The sequence below is a fragment of the Arachis hypogaea genome, chromosome 14 (assembly GCF_003086295.3).
Source record: "Arachis hypogaea cultivar Tifrunner chromosome 14, arahy.Tifrunner.gnm2.J5K5, whole genome shotgun sequence".
NCBI classification, from domain to species: domain Eukaryota; kingdom Viridiplantae; phylum Streptophyta; class Magnoliopsida; order Fabales; family Fabaceae; genus Arachis; species Arachis hypogaea.
This window is the reverse complement of record NC_092049.1, coordinates 139,309,610-139,326,224: the sequence shown is the minus strand read 5'-3', so window position 1 is coordinate 139,326,224 and position 16,615 is coordinate 139,309,610. Positions and strand designations below refer to the sequence as shown.

Genomic DNA, 16,615 nt, shown 5'->3' with positions numbered 1-16,615 from the left:
AAGATGGATATTGAAATCCCCCTATTTTTAGTAGCTAAAATCTTTTTTGAAACTTTTAAATTTAAAATGCTTTCAATTAAATATCTAAAGAAAGGTATTTTGTTTTTATGAATTTTAAATACTCTTAAAAAAAATACATACAACAAGGGCAAGCTTGTGAATCTGACTATTAAAGGTGGTGCATATATTTTTAATATGTTTAAGGTTTAGAAAGAGGATTAAGACAAGGAAACATGTGCAATTGTTATTTGTATACTCAAAATTAAATATAGTTTAGGACCGTACAATTCAACATATATAATTTAGAGGAACCGTTATATGTGGCAATGGCTATCATAACCATGAGACATGAGATATATAATACTCTAATTTAATTTAAATTAAAAAATATATATGTACAACATAAAATATTATATGAATTTAATTTTAATACACTATCAGTGTAAAATAATTTTATACATACATTTAATTATGCAATGTTACATCAATAAAAAGGGGTGAGCATGGGTACGGGTACTCGATTACCCGTCAAAACCCGAATCAAACCAATTAAATTGGTTCTGGAACCAACGGGTAATCTGGTCCAACCCAAACCAAATCGATAGTTATTTCTAGTGATTGGTTCGGGTATCGGTTCTGAGAGTGTGAAACCCGAACCAATCCGTGAACCCGATTATATATTAATTAAATAAAAGAAATATATTTCTATTACACTTTTGTATTTAGCTTCTAATATGTTTGGTATTTAATATGTTTGGATTTTAATGTATTTAGTTTTTAATGTATTTAGTGTTGTTGGATTATTTCTATTGATGTTACATGTTTATTGTACTTGCTGAATTTTTAAGATAAAAATTTGGATTTTTTTATGAATCTCAAAGTCATCGGGTATCCAATTACCCGAACCAAACCAATCCGTTCTTAATCGATTTAGTTTAGTTCGGATAAATACACAAAAAAATACAAATCCGAACCAAACAAAACCAATTACATTTTAATTGGTTCTGTTCTAGTTTTACCTTGAACCCGAACCAAACCGATCTGTGCTCACTTTTGATCACATAAATAATTATTAAAAAAACGGATGTAACACAATTGTATAAAATTTTTATAATGTCAATGTATCAAAATTAAACTCATATAATGTATACAAGTGAAAAATGTAATTAAGTAAACTAGATTCTTAGAATCTGAAAACCTATAGGTCAAGAACGAAGGAATTAATCCGGTTTCTTTCCCCTATATTAAGGATAAGATAGTGGATATAATATGCTTAATTAAAAATGTGTATATGTACTAAAACAGGCATAAACTTAGAAATGGAATAGATGCTTGTTATGACAAAAGAGGATATGCTCTTGTGGTCCTTCAAGTCACAACAAATATGAAATAGTAGGAATAGTACAATCTTAATATATATAAAACTACATAGCTAGTATAAAAAGAATACACTATTAGTGGTCCTGTTTTAATTTAAACCGGAAAAAGATATGCATGCTTTGCTTCTTTTATTTTACTATATATTGAATGAAGAAATTATTATTAGGGATCTAAGCTAGGGATGTAGAGAACAAATGTATGATGATAGATATGGGGACATGAAATTAATTTGAATGGTCATGAAATTAAGCATGTTCCGGGACCAATTCCTTGCACCTTCTTCAATAAGCTGAACAATTCTCAAATCAAAAGAAGTTGCAAGTTGTTTCATCAAGTATATTAAAAAGCTATACTTCTTTTTTAGGATAACAAAAATATTATGTACATAAAAAAAATTAGATATTAAATCAATCGTTATATATTAATATATAAATACATATATTATTTCATATATTTTTTATATGTATTTTATATATACAGGTAACTAATTTAATAATTGATTTTTTATGTATATCTAACATAGTTATTTTAATAATTGTATCTTTTATATTTTAACTTTATTAATGCTTTAATATATTTATTCTTTCTAATGAGTTCTCTCAAATATATTTTTTATGAGTAATGCTAGGTAGACAAAAAAAACAGCCAGAACTTGCTATATTTAGCATTAATTAATTATCGCAACAATTAATGAATGTTAAATAAGACAAGTTATGGCTGTTTTTGGCTGATTTTCTTTGGTTACCAAACATTTCTAATTTTGTAAATACTAAATGCAAGAAAAAATAATTTGTATATTTTAAAACACATTAAAAGTATTTAATTCTATTTTTAACTTAGAAAGAATTTAGAAATATATTTTAAGGTGCTATCATTATTACTCTCGTATTAAAATGTAACCCTAACTTTCAGCTTTTTCCCAAGCACATGAATAAAGTGTTTATAGAGAGTAAAGATTGACTCATTTATGTGTGTGTGAACCTTGTCCAATCCCAAGTAGCAGTTTGGATCTCATATCTGAATTTTATATATAAAAGACCAGTTCTTTTGTTTTTTAGTTAAAAGCAGAATTTTAAAAGCAGTGCTTGAAAAAATAATAATACGTATGATTTGGAATTCACGGATACGAATGATGTGTTTAAATTAAAAACTGTTTCGTAAAACTTCTAAGACGTGCTCGAGTTACTTTTTTTTTTTTGAATTGTATAGTTTACTTTTAGTTTTTGGATGGTAAATTTTGTGAGATTATTTGTGAAACAGATTGTTTAAAAAAAATTTTTTTGGTAAACTAAAGAATGTTTGTTAATAATATTCTAAAATGAAATTTGACAATATATATATATATATAGGAGGTTATTAATTAGAATTGGAGAATATATATTCTTTTAATTAAGAAAAATGCAACAAATGTGAATAATGTTACAGATTATATGGCTAAAACAGTTGCTTCTGGAACGGATATTCACTCAAATTGGATTCAACTATGTAGTGAGCTTTAACATTGAATAAATTTAAATATGAGCCTAACCAATTAATTTAGTTTTTTTCTCTTTCTTTTCTGTTTAGTAAAAAAAAAAGTTACTTGTACAATTTAATTTCAGTGAATTTCTTTTCTATAATTTTTGTTTTTAAATGGACTACTATTTTATAATGGGCTACCTTTTTAAATTTAAAATTTATTAATTATACTTATTGTACAATTATTCAAAGGAGTTACAAAACTACGAACCTTCATTCACCCAATTAGTATTTTTTTTAAAGATAAAAATATATTTCATTAAATTTGGTAAATGAAATACAAGGTTCAGGACAAAAAACAATGAATGATGGAATCTCCCAAATAAACCACACTTAGAAAAAAATCTAACGGTAAAAAATAGAAAAAAAAAATGTAAGAAATGAAAGTAGACTTCTTTCCAGAGAATAGGACTTGTGAACTAACTCAATAAAAAGCTACATGGAGCCGTTAAATCTCTCGAAAGAGTTTACTAGAAGCATCGAGAATAGAAGCTGGTTCCTTCAAAGACAAAGAGATTTCTAGCTTTCCAACAGTTCCAACATAGAATATATAGCAAGCAGTTATTGGTTCCAATTGTCACCACCAATTGAACGAATCTATTCCATCGTGGTGTTCCATCAAGACCAAAATTCAGTAATTGAATGGATGGGGAGACATAAACTCATAGAACTATTGGACCAAGCATCTCTTATAGCTGGACATTGCATAAGACAGTAAGGGATTGTTTCGTCCTCTTCTTGGCAACAGGGACACAGTGCTAGTGTTACAAAAAATTTCTCCGGTGAATCTGGGCTAGAAACGGGAGCCAACCATGGAGGCATTTTCAAATAAACAGTTTGATTTTGTGAGGGAGCTTCATCTTCCAAAGGTTGATCCAGGGGCTTTTTGCTGTATCTTAGTTGGACAGAGTTCAAGCGGATGGTGTAAGAATAGGTACGCCACTCTATAGCCTGATATTGTATCATACTTCTTTTGTTTGTTCAGTGTCCATTGGAGTGTGTCATCTCCACCTTCAATTTTCAAAGATAGAATTCTAGTTGAAATATCACTTGAAAAGATCTCTGTAATTAACGACGGATTCCAAATTCTTTCTTCAATAATCAGATCTTTTACTCTGGGAGCAACAATGGCCGAGTGTTGAACATTTATTGGTACAGTGAATGGATATGGGGGAGGCAACCATGGGTCATCAAACGTATGAATATTTATACCATTACCTATTCTCCAGGTAAGTCCCTTCTCCACCACATTTCTACCTTGCAAAACACTTCTCCATCCCCAAGAAGAGAGTGTTCCAAGTTTTGCATTTAGAATATTTTCATTTCTGAAATATTTACCTTTGTAAATTCTGGCCAATAGAGAATTAGAATGTGTTGCTATTCTCCAATACTGTTTGCCTAATAGAGCAAGGTTTTGAGCCTTAAGTTCTTTAAAACCAAAACCTGCTTCTTTTCTTGGGCGGGTCATAATGTCCCAAATGATCCAGGCCAGTCGTCTTTCGTTTTTTTTACCCACCAGAATTGAGTCAGTAAGGAGTAAATATCAGATATTAGACTGTTTGGTAATCTGAAGCAGGAGAGAGTGTAAATCGGGATGACCTCCCCAATTGCCTTTAATAAAACTAATATTCCCCTAGCAGATAATAGGTTACGCTTCCAACCTTGAATTCTTTTTTGTACCTTCTCCTTAACCATGTTAAAAGTGGCTCTCTTTGATCTATTAACAACAGATGGCAGTCCAAAATATTTATCTTGAGCTCCTATGTATGAAATGTTTAAGGAGGAGGCAGCCAAAGAGGAGTGTTATGACTGAAAAAAACTACAAACTTGCCAAGATTAACTTTCTGACCGCTGAAGCACTCGTACGTAGTTCATAAATCAAGGATATTTCCACAAACATTTGAATTAGTCTTACAAAAAAGAAAAGAGTCGTCTGCAACTAGAAGATGATTGACCTTAGGACAACGCCTGTTAATCTAAATGCCCTCAATGAGACTGTTTTGTTATGCTTTGTGTAGTAAGAAAGAGAGACCTTCTACACAAAATAAGAAAAGATAGGGAGAAATAGAATCTCCTTGACAGAGACCTCTTTGTGGTTTGAAAAAATCATAGGGTTATCCTTCCATAATCACAGAATAAGAAACAGTCGTCACTAGTTCACAAATCCAAATAATCCAAAGGGGATCAAATCCTATTTTCTCCAACGTAAACCACAAAAAATTTCACTCTACTCTGTCATAGACCTTACTCATATCCATTTTGAGGGTCATCTCATGTTCCAGACCTTGTTTTTTGTTCTTGAGGTAATGCATACATTCATGGGCAATTAAGATATTATCAGAGATTAGTCAGCCTTTAATAAAAGCATTATGAAAAGGGTTGATAAGTTTATGCATCATTCCTTGAAGTCTATAAACTATGACTTTAAAAATAATTTTATAAACTACAGAAGAAAGGCTAATTAGTCTCACCTGGGACATATCTTTATCATCTGGGACTTTTGGAATCAGACAAGTTTGTGTGTGGTTGAAACTTTTCAATATGCGACCTCCCGTAAAGAACCCGTTAACTGCCTGAAATACATCACCACTGACGATGTCTCAGTAATTTTGAAAGAATTTAGCTGTTATCCCATCATCTCCTGGGGCACTCTGAGGGTGAACACTGAAAGTAGCCCGTTTGACTTCCTCTATAGTAACCGGACGTCTAAGCCTTCGGTTCATGGAAGCTGTAACCTTAGGCTCGAAGTCAGTGAATAGTGGGCTTGGATCATTGTGACAAGAGGAGGAAATAGTATCTCGAAAATAAGATTCAGGCATTCAGCTACTGCCGCTATATCAGTATTTGAAGAAAGTAATTCACCATGGTTTTCGGTCAAGTGCCAGATTTTATTCCACGAGTGCGATTACGAAATTTCTGGTGAAAGTAACTAGTATTTTGATCTCCCGACTGAAGCCATCTGACCCTAGACTTCTCCTTCCAATATAATTCTTCAATATGGAGAACCTTTTCTAGTTTGCTTTCTAAATCTAAGATGATATTACCTCCATAGACCCCTGCTGCCCAAAGCTCCTCTAATTGAGATTGAAGAGAATCAATTTCCTCTTTAGAGTTCTTTCTATTAGACTGTTGCCATAAGACAAGATTGTGTCGACACTTCTTCAATTTTTGAAATAAAATAAACATGGGGCTGCTTTCTATTCTCTCCCTCTATATCTCATTCACAATCTGTCTTACCTCATCATTAGAACACCACCGTTCTTGAAATTTGAATCGCCGTTTAGTTCTCTCTATTTTCGGGCTTAAATCAGTGAGAAGAGGAGCATGATCAGAACCTGATTCAGAAAGCTGAAGAACAGTAGTATTAGGAAATAGTTGCTGCCACTCAGAACCAACCAGCACACGGTCAAGCCGTTCCTGAATTAAATCTGGACCAGATCTCTGATTTGACCATGTAAATGGTCTGCCTACCATTCCAATATCTATTAGAGAGCTGTCATTAAAGGCTTCGATAGAAGCTGCTGACTTCACTCCCCCGCCCACCTTTTCATTCTGGTTTGAAATAGCATTAAAATCACCAGTGATTATCACTCGTCCTTGAAATGCTTGAATAATAGGTTGAAGAGCCTCATACTATACCCGCCTACCTTGATCATGAGAGGTCAAATGAACTCCAATAATACCCCAAGAAACATTAGTGCCCACTTCCACCATCGAGGCCACAATGTAAAAGTTGTCATAACTAATAATCTGAACATTGTATCTCTCCTTCCATGCCAAAGTAAGGCCACCAGCAACTCCTGATGGATCCACAATGAACCAATCTTTGAAACCGCAAGATTTAAGCTGTGCTTCTACTTGTCGAGGTTGGTTTTTGATTTCACAGAGAAAAACAACCTCGGAAAAGTGGGATTTACAAATCCCTTTTAAATTGTGGATTATCAGGGGTCTCCCCAAACTCTGATAATTCCAAACTAGTAGTTTCATGGCTCCATGTGTTTCATTTGAAGCCTGGCACCCTCCACCGTCATAGCATCATTAGAATACTCCTCAAGACAGATTTTCTTCATATTTTCAACATTCTTCTTACCTCTATTCCTCTGCTTACTTCCTGCGAAAGACTCACGTGCCAAAATTTTCAAACTATGGCTCCTTTCTCTTTGTTTTACTTTTGTATTGGAGGCAGCAACTTGATTTGAAATGTTCATTGGAGAGGATATAGCAATTAATGTCTTAGGGAGAGATATATCAGGCGTGGCACTCTCTATTTCGTCCGAATCTCCCATTGTTTCCTTCCTTAGGCTTGAATCTCGTTTTTCCTTCAATTTTTTCTGGTTCCCAGTATGCTTAGACTAGAGAAGCTATCGAGTAGCCATGATGGCGGAGGCTTTTTCCTTGGCTGTGATTGTGTCTTATTTGCACTGGATTTGTTTGCATTACCAGCTTCTCCTTTCCTTTCCAATCATCTGCCTACCTGGTCTGCCCTTACCCATTCTCCAATTTTATCTTCCTTGAGTCTGTTCTGGGCTGTATCCTCAACAAAAATTTGGCAGGTTTTTTAATCATGTCCCAAATGAGCACAGTAGGTACAGAAAATACTGATTCTCTCATATCTGGTTCCTATCTCCATTAGTTTTTGCTCAGGATCAGCTAGTTTCAGGCAGTCCTTAATCCTTTTTTCTCCATTGATTTTCACTCTAGCCTTCAGGATGCGCGCCTCTCTACCTTTAATTTCAAAAAGATCAACTTCACTGATTGTACCTATACTCCCTCCAAGTTTTCGACCTACCTCCAGCGTTTTAAATTGCTCAGACAGACCCCAGAATTGAGACCATACGGGGAAGGTAGATATCACATTGCAGTTAGGTTTGCCAGATTGGTTCCGTCTATGGACATGCAGAACACAGTTTTTAAATAGTCAAGGAGCGCCTCGTTCTATCCAAATAACATTAGTTTCTAGATTTAAGAAAAATTGAAACTGGTTGGTGGCCTTTTTAACAACTCTAAAACCTACAAATTTGTTCCATATGGCATAGAGGGCATTCTCTATAGTACCAATGGAGAAAGGGCGGTCAACAAATATTCTGACTTTTGTGGCATGCGTGAATACCGTTAGAAATATCCTTATTAGCCAGAATAATCACGTCATCGTCATCACTTTCACTATCATGTCGATGAGGGTGTTGGGTCTTTCTTTGGACACTCATTGTAAAAATACAAAGACTTTGGATGAAATTAGAATATAGATAAGATAATAGATTTAGATGAGAGTAGATGGGGTGGAAGAAAAGAAGAAAAGTGATATATGCTGGGTGAAATTGATTAAAAGAAAGAAGGAAGAACCCTAATAGGGCGTTATAGAAACCCTAGCAGAGCACATTAGGAACCCTATTAAGAGAGTACTAAGAGTAACATACTAGTATTTTAGTGCGTAGCTCATTCTTAAACGTTATTGGCTAAATAAGAAGAACTACAATTTTTTTAATTAAATAAATCTTAGTTATTTATTTATTATATTTAAATTTAAAATTTAAAATTTTGAATTTAGAATTTAAGATTTTTATTTTTTATTTTTATTTTTATCTTTAGTAGCAATTAATGTTTAAGTACTTGTTTAAATGTTATTAAGTTGTTAGAATTTTTTTTAAATGTATTTAGTAAAATTTTAATAGTAAAAATAAAATTACTAGAAAATTAAAAAAAAAACATCTTTTTTTTCTAAGCTACCACATACTTTTTTTAAAAAAATCTTTTTAAACTTCAAATTTTTTTTAACATAATAAATAAATAAAAAAATATTTTTATATTATTGTACCTAAATATAATTGCTAAATAAAAAACTATTTTTACATAAGATATCTAAATACAAAATTACCTTTACTTTGCTAAATAAAAAACTATTTTCACATTAAAATTTACTTATTTTTTGGTCCTCCAGTGAGTATCAAACCCGAAAGAGATGGTTAAGGGACACAGACGCTCATCCATATGTGCACGTTGGTAAAATTTGCTTATTTAGTCTTTTATTTCTTTCCTTCTAATCTCTTTTTTTTTTTGGATTTCATTAACAAACAATAACTAGATTCCTTATTTTTGGTTTCTAGTTTATGAATGGGCTATAATGAGTGGATTTTTTCAGATAAGCCCAACAAGCCTTGGGCATATTTCGGCCCACCTGGGTCCACTCTGGCTTATTGTTTCCCATCCTCTCAAACATATCCGCAACGATAAAAAAAAAATCACACACAAAATAAATAAATAAATACTATCCCTAGATAAAATTTGCCAAAATTGAAATCTACAAAAAATGAGATAAATTAAGGAAAAATACTAATCATCTAGAAAATAGAAAGGAATTGTGCAAGAGTAGTCAATTATGCCCAACACATACACATGGTACATATTTCTAACTTAGTCACAAAAAAAGAGCTTCAAAGATACTCAAATATTATAATTAAAAATCTTAGAATATGCCATATTAGGAGTCTATGGCTAATTGTTCAATAGTTTGATGAAGTGAGTCATAACTGTCTGTTTTATAGTAGCAAAATCAAAATAACACTAGAAAAAAAAAAAGTACAATCAACATTTACACATTGCCATGACCAAATAAAGAAGCATTTGGCTTTAATTTTCCACCCTCCTTTTTTTGTGAGGTGTTTTTTTCTTTTGGCTTTTTCTTTTAATGTTGCAAAAGGTGAATATAGTGATGAGCTCAAAGCATCCATCCAGGGATAAAACCACTCACTTGTTGAGCTTGAGTTGTTGTAGCAGTTATCTGATCTGACCCTACCCCATTGTACCTATAGTCACTGCTGCATAATTACAACACAAACATTTTAGAACATTATTTTATTTAAATAAAACTAATTCAAATTTGATGCATTTATATCTAAATAGTATACACATCAACAATAAACAATAACAATAACAAAGTTTTATTATCTCATATGATGAAGTCAGTTAGTTGTATGAATCAAATGGTATCATTTATATCATGTTTAGAGAATATTTTTCATCTTAAAAAACATAATTTATGATCCTAATAAATTAGAATGCATAATTTTCTATCCTAATAAAGATATATATGAGAGTATTCTTGGAGTACCGTATTTATACTTAAATTATAGAAATATTATTAATATAATATTTTTATGTATATCTAAATTATTTATTAATAAGTTAAGACTTTGTTATTGTTATTTATTGTAGATACATCAACGATAAATATTTTAAAATAAAAAAAATAAAAAAACAAATCATATATTAAAAAATTATATTAAATATATTTATTTATCTAAATGACTGATCAACTCATTCATCATCTATTATTAGATTCTACGCGGCGTTCGATGTATAACAAGTATAACAAATATTTTTTTATTATATTGATTAATGTTTTAATTTATTGTTACCCAATCTGCAAAGTGGGGTTGCATTCCAGAGGTTGGAAGAAGCCTTGAGAAGAGTGAGCATTATGTGGAGCAGCATATTGATGCATACTTTGATCACCAGCTTCCCATGATTGCTGCCTATATTGATTCCTTGAATTGATTTCATCCAGCTATTTAACAAATTGTAAACATGAATTTCATCATCATCTTCTATAAAAGATAGATTATTAGTGTGAACAATGGTATGAATTAAGTTACCTTCATGCTCAAGGTTCTGTTGACATCTACCAAGATCTGCTCCTGTAATAGAAATCAATAGTTTAAAAATTGTTAATCACATGTAATAAAGATGCAAAATTCATTAGCTTGTGTCAGAAGCATGTATGTATGTACCTTATTTTGAAGATCAGTTAATTGATCCAGCATAAATTGTGTCTGAGAAATAATGCAATATTTCAAGAAGTGTAAGATAACCAAAAAAATCACATGAACATTTAAAACTTAAAGTAATGAGTTTCTTAATCAAGAGCAAGTCCTAATTCAACATTATGACTCTTTAATTTCAATTCCAAATACAGCAAAATTCTCTAAGAAAATTTTGACGTATAATCAGTTAGTCAAGATTTAGTGTCACTATATTTCATAATTGTTGCCATTTTTATACATAATGAACATTGCTATTAGCAAATTTCTTACACAAATTATGACTTTATTATACCTTTGTGGATCTCACTTGCTTCAGAGAAGAATCCAATTGCCTTTCAAGTTGCTCAAGATCTTTGGTACCCAATGGACCCAAATCTTCCCCTAGAAGATTTCTGCAGCAAGAGAGAATTAACAAAATATAGCTGATTCAATTAGTACAATAATTATGAAAAATATGAAAATTTTAATATTTTATAATTAAGGAGTTGTTTATATATGTAAAACTCACCTTTGAGTCCTTTGAAGAGATTCAAATCTTGCTTTCAGCTTCAAGTACTCACGATAGCTATTCTGTTACAAAAGAAAATAACAAATGAAAAAATATAAAATTGAAATATATAATGATCATAGAAATAGAAATTTAAATATATACCTCAAGTTCTTTGGCAGGCTTGCTAACTTCCACAGCACCATAACTGCACTTCTGATACCTCTCGAGTGTTTTGAGCATGCTGAATTTCAAGAAACACAAAAGAGGTAACATTAAATGATCAACTATTATCTTCATAATCATCGTAAGAATGAAGTGAACTTAAAATATTAGTAGCAAGAATGGTTTGATGAATTTCAGCAATATTATTGAATATCTTCTCCCAAAAATCTGTGTAACAAAACAAATGTATCATAGTTTATTCTTGAGAACAATAAAAACAATATCTAACTATTTGTAGCACTACTAAACAAACAAACTTTTCAAAATACTTTATTATAATATTTTCCAATAAAAAATATAAGATCAAAAGTGATTATTAACGTAATTAGATAGCATGATATATATATGATTTCTAAATATCAAGTAAAGGTATTTTATAAACAAGGATCTTTTTATTTGTTAGGGTAAAATTTGTAGGGCACTTCACCAACACAAACCAGCACACTCTTCGTTTCTTGGTGTTTCAGATTTAATTGTTCTTCTTCTTTTTCATATTGGTGGACTTCAAAGACTCAATTATATATATTACAACTTGGATTGCAACACTATGATTTCACTCAAAATCTATAACTCATAGATCATTGCCCCATCAAATCCAAGTTATAACCCACTCTTCTTTAAACCAATTAAATGCCCTAATTGGTTTAGCTACTATTTTTTTTTTAACTATACTAATATATACCAAAATTAGTTATTAGCATAGATTAATATAAATTAAAATATAAAATACACATTAAAAATAAATTAAACTATACATATATTTATACATAATATTTGATAATTAATTTTTAGTGTGCACATAATATTTTTTTATTTTTAGGATAGAGTACATGTTTTAAGTGATTGTAATCAATGGAGGAACTGAGGAAGAAACTAAAGCAGTAAGATGCAATATTCATTCAAGTTGTGGATGAAATTTGCAGGATAAAATTGTAATCAATGTTTTATTTGAAAATTAAAACGAAGATAAGAATAAACAAATTATGTTTACATAAACTTGTGCCATAATCATGGAAAAGTTAATCCTAGCTTTTTGCTATATTAAGAAGGGCACCTTATTTTGCTGGAAATTAATTAATTAGATTAGGCTTATGCTTAGTACATAGATAGTTGGATATTTATCACTAAACATGCTAAGTAATATTATATATTTTGGTGTAAATACTAATGTTAACAATCAAATCATGCCAGTTAATGTCCTATCCACCGAAAGAACAATTATCCAAGATAAAAACAACAAACAAAAATAATAAAGTAATGAAATTTAATTCAAAAGGTTCTTCAGTTCATCCTCCCTAGTCTATTTGATGTCTTTGATATCGAATATCTAACTAGGCATAGCTTCATCTTGATTCAAAGAGAAAAAAGCATTCAAAAATTTTGTACAAAGAAGCAAGAAATAAATTTGTATAGAATTCTGCTTATAAAAAATTTGTTAAAAATATAAATGTAAAAGATTTTTATATCATTTATATATTTAATATTAACAAAAATTTAAAAAAATTATATTTTTCTAAAAAAAAGTATATTTAAATTAATTAAAAAAAAAACATTTGTGTGTCTTCAATTCTTCCTACCAGCTTTCTGGTAATGAATTTCAGTGAGTACCATCTTTATGCTTTATTTGCCACTTCAACTTCAAGACTTATATATATATAAACTATTTCATAGATATTGTGGATTAATGGTATTAAAACACAAAGGGTGAGGTATATACATAAATATGTAGAATGTTACATGGAAATAGATTTGAGATCAGGCAAAAAAGGGGCATTAAAAGTTTGGTCAAGGAAAAAATGAAATTATAACTTGGAAGAGCTGAAATAGTAGTCAAAGATTTTTACCCTTAATTACCGAAAAGGTTTTTTTATAATTATTTTTTTATTTTTAATAAATAATTGCAAATTAATCACTTACTCTGTCTCTCTCTCCCTCTTTCTCCCTCTTTTCTCTTCAAATGTAGTAAAAATAATTTAAATAAAAAGATCATATAAATTTTTTTTTGAGCTGGTCAAAACACTTCATTAACATTTGATGCTTCAAATTAAAAAAGAAATTGCTTATAAAAATTTCATTTCAAGACATTAGTGTTAAGTGCTAACTCTCTTAGCTACTAATAGCCAAACTTCCAACAAAAATAAACAAAAGCAAAATACTAACAAACTAAAATAAAATGGAAACTAAAACAAAAAATAAGGTTAATTGGCCAGGTGAAATTAAAGCAAAAATCTTGATCTAACACTTGCTGCTTAGTATGAAAAGTTAGATTTTAAATAGGAAAAAAAAAGTCAAACCCAAAAAAAAGTGACAAAAAAAAGCTAGTAGTCAACAATGAACAAAAATCATCTAACACAAAAAGTAACCGTACAAGTACACAAGATTATCAGATAAATATATATACTAACCAGATCATGTACTATATTACCAGATCTGATACATCTAACAACATTACACTCTAAATATGAAATCAAATTCTCTCAAGAAATACATAAGAGCTTATAAGCTGAACCCCCACAGAAAAATTACAAAAATAATCATATTATTATATTAAACAAAAAAAAAACAAAAAACAAAGACAAGTAGATAACCATTCCTCCAATCAAATCAAGCAAATCCCAGAAAATCAAAAAACAAAAAATGAACATATATTAGCAAAGAACAAGAGTAGATCTCATCATAATAAAGAGATGAAAGAAGAAAAGAAAGATGAATACCTAGAGCTGCTACAAAACTCATAGAGTTTTCCTCTGTTGGAGAAGATGATGAGGGCAACCTCAGCATCACAAAGAACAGATAACTCATAAGCTTTCTTGAGAAGACCATTCCTTCTCTTTGCAAATGTGACTTGCCTGTTTATCTTGTTCTCTATCCTCTTCAACTCAACTCTTCCCCTTCCCATAACAAATTAAAATTAAAAATCCCCCCTTTAATTTCTATCTTTCTTTTTTGTCACTTATATTTATATATTGTTTCTATTTCTATCCAATATCTATCTGTTTCTTCCCTCACTTTTTTCTCTCCTTTCCTTCTCCTCTTGTTGGGGTTGCCTGATGGTGCTTCTTTTCAGACCAGTACCCAAGTGCAACCAAATTTGTGAAAAACAAGAGAAAGTTGGATACTTATTCAAGTTGAAACTTGAAACCCTAGTGAGAGAATTATAAGAGGAAAGAGCATGGACCAGAGAGAGAAATCTGATCCAAAAAGCATATTGTGATGAGTTTTTTTTATCTTGTATTGTCTTGTTTACATCTACTATCTCTTCTAACTTAGCTTTTTCTATTTTAGTCCACATGTTTTATTTGTACATACACCAAAAAAAAAATTAAAAATTAAAAAATTATAGAATAAATATAGGGAGCCAATGACCTAAGCGTACAATGTGTACAATGGAAGTTTATGAAGTATTAGAGATATGACCATTAGTGTTACATTGTCCTATCAGGTTACGCTTTTGGGATGAGTAGTTTCATGATATGGTATTAGAGTTCTAGATTCGATCCTTGGTGAACCCCTAAATCAGCTAAGCTTTTGGAATAAGTGGTTTTATAATATGAGATGTTTATTATCTCTGGTATCCGGATGATTATTTTGGATAGTATGAGTGATGTTCATTTTATTTATGGACCAAAAATTTAGTCCATTATACACATTGTACGCTTAAGCCATTAGCTCCCTAGCAGTACTCTTAAATTATTAAAATAATTCCTAAAATTTAGGTTGTATATTGATTTAATTTTTTAGATTCTAATTGTAATTTAAATACTATAATAGTCTGTCATATTTTTTTAATAATGATAAAGAATGCCGAACTAACATTATAAAATTAATACAATATTATTTTTTATTTTTTTTATCATAAGATTTTTTTAACAAAAATTCAAGTATAATTATTTTTATATAAAATTAATAATTAAAAATCGTTAAATAATAATTCAATCAACTTTACATAAAAATATTAAAAAATTTTTAAGTGTGCTGTCATATCGGTGTTTCATTAATTTTTAATCGTTGATATTAATTATAAAAATATATATAATATATAATTAAGATCAATAATTAAAAATTATTTATACACTAGTACGACGGTACACTTGAAAATCTTCCAAAAATATTTACCGATGAGTTTTCTTCTTTTTAAGTTCCAATCTGAAAGAGAGAAAAATAATAACTGGGTGGGGCTTATTAGGGTTATAGGTACTTTCTATTTTCATGTAAAGTTCTTTTTCCCATGCTTTTTCATGTTAAGCTATTTTTGGAAAGAATACATGTTAAGCAAGCGCATACATGGCGCGTGTAAAACACCCCCACCATGTTTACCGTTGTTTGTGGCGCGTGGTGAGGTACGTGTTATGTTGTATCGTTTGGCATGTCATTTTCCACTCTCTCTCCTCTTCTTCTTCTTGTATTTGTATAGAGGCATGAGTATCAAAACTTCGTCACATACCTTAAAATGGATCTACACACGTGTCACTTTATTAATGGATTACATAGTTGCATTAGTTCTGTTTCATGCAAGTTAATAATGAGATCAATAAAGAAAACAATGTTTTAGTGATTGTGTCATTTGTATGGTGGGAAATTAAAACGGTGAGTGAAGTGATTCCAGCTTCAGTAGTGATGTAATGCACTGCAGTCACTTTTTTTCACTCAGTCATTCTTAAATTTTAGAGTGCAACCAATTTAGGTCAATTTATTTAATCTGTTTAAATAAATATTAAAAATTTAAATTTAGTTTTGTGTTTAATAAAATTTGGATTTATAATAAATTTTTAAACTAATTTTACTAATCCACTTAAATAAATATTAGGAATTATTAACATGTTGGATCGAAATATACCGTGGATAAAATAAAAAAATTGTAAATTGTAAAATTTTAAACAAAAATAAATGATAAAACAGATTTTAATTATTATTTTTGAGATATATAGATCATTTTTCACTCAAAGCTATATGGTTTTGAAGGATCAAATAACCTGTTTTCATAAAAAGAAATATTATTTTCAGCTAAAAACTATCTGTATCTTAAAAGTAAATAATTGTGGTTATTTTTATTTTTTGTTAAAATTTAACAGGTCTTTAAGAAAAATATACAAGATTAAATTAGATACTTACTCTTAAATTGGTGCGAAAATTACCTGACTTGGGTTTGAATTTTATTATTGACATGAGAATTATTTTGATAAAT

The 16,615-nt window shown here is 30.1% G+C and overlaps 1 protein-coding gene across 2 annotated transcripts; it reads right to left on the bottom strand.

The window, feature by feature from the left end:
* Positions 1-9,325: 9,325 nt before the first annotated feature.
* Positions 9,326-14,633, bottom strand: LOC112744634 (agamous-like MADS-box protein MADS2). Of its 2 annotated transcripts, none has more exons than XM_025794309.3 (8): positions 14,145-14,633; positions 11,371-11,449; positions 11,227-11,288; positions 11,011-11,110; positions 10,686-10,727; positions 10,551-10,592; positions 10,314-10,462; positions 9,326-9,713 (listed from the first exon to the last, which is right to left on the bottom strand). In XM_025794309.3, exons 1-8 carry the CDS (start codon positions 14,327-14,329, stop codon positions 9,614-9,616), a joined length of 759 nt encoding a protein of 252 aa, XP_025650094.1. In that variant the 5' UTR covers positions 14,330-14,633; the 3' UTR covers positions 9,326-9,613. The 2 variants fall into 2 exon arrangements, with proteins under 2 accessions (XP_025650094.1, XP_025650095.1); XM_025794310.3 differs by having other exon boundaries at positions 9,326-9,710; positions 14,145-14,628.
* Positions 14,634-16,615: the final 1,982 nt, after the last annotated feature.

What these genes read in the sequence shown, in the direction of transcription:
- LOC112744634 (XM_025794309.3), bottom strand. Translation starts at nt 14,329, where the DNA reads ATGGGAAGGGGAAGAGTTGAGTTGAAGAGGATAGAGAACAAGATAAAC. An exon ending in AGCAAGTGAGATCCACAAAG is followed by an intron (nt 10,728 to 11,010) that starts GTATAATAAAGT and finishes ATTATTTCTCAG; the next exon opens with ACACAATTTATGCTGGATCA. An exon ending in TAACTGATCTTCAAAATAAG is followed by an intron (nt 10,593 to 10,685) that starts GTACATACATAC and finishes TTTCTATTACAG; the next exon opens with GAGCAGATCTTGGTAGATGT.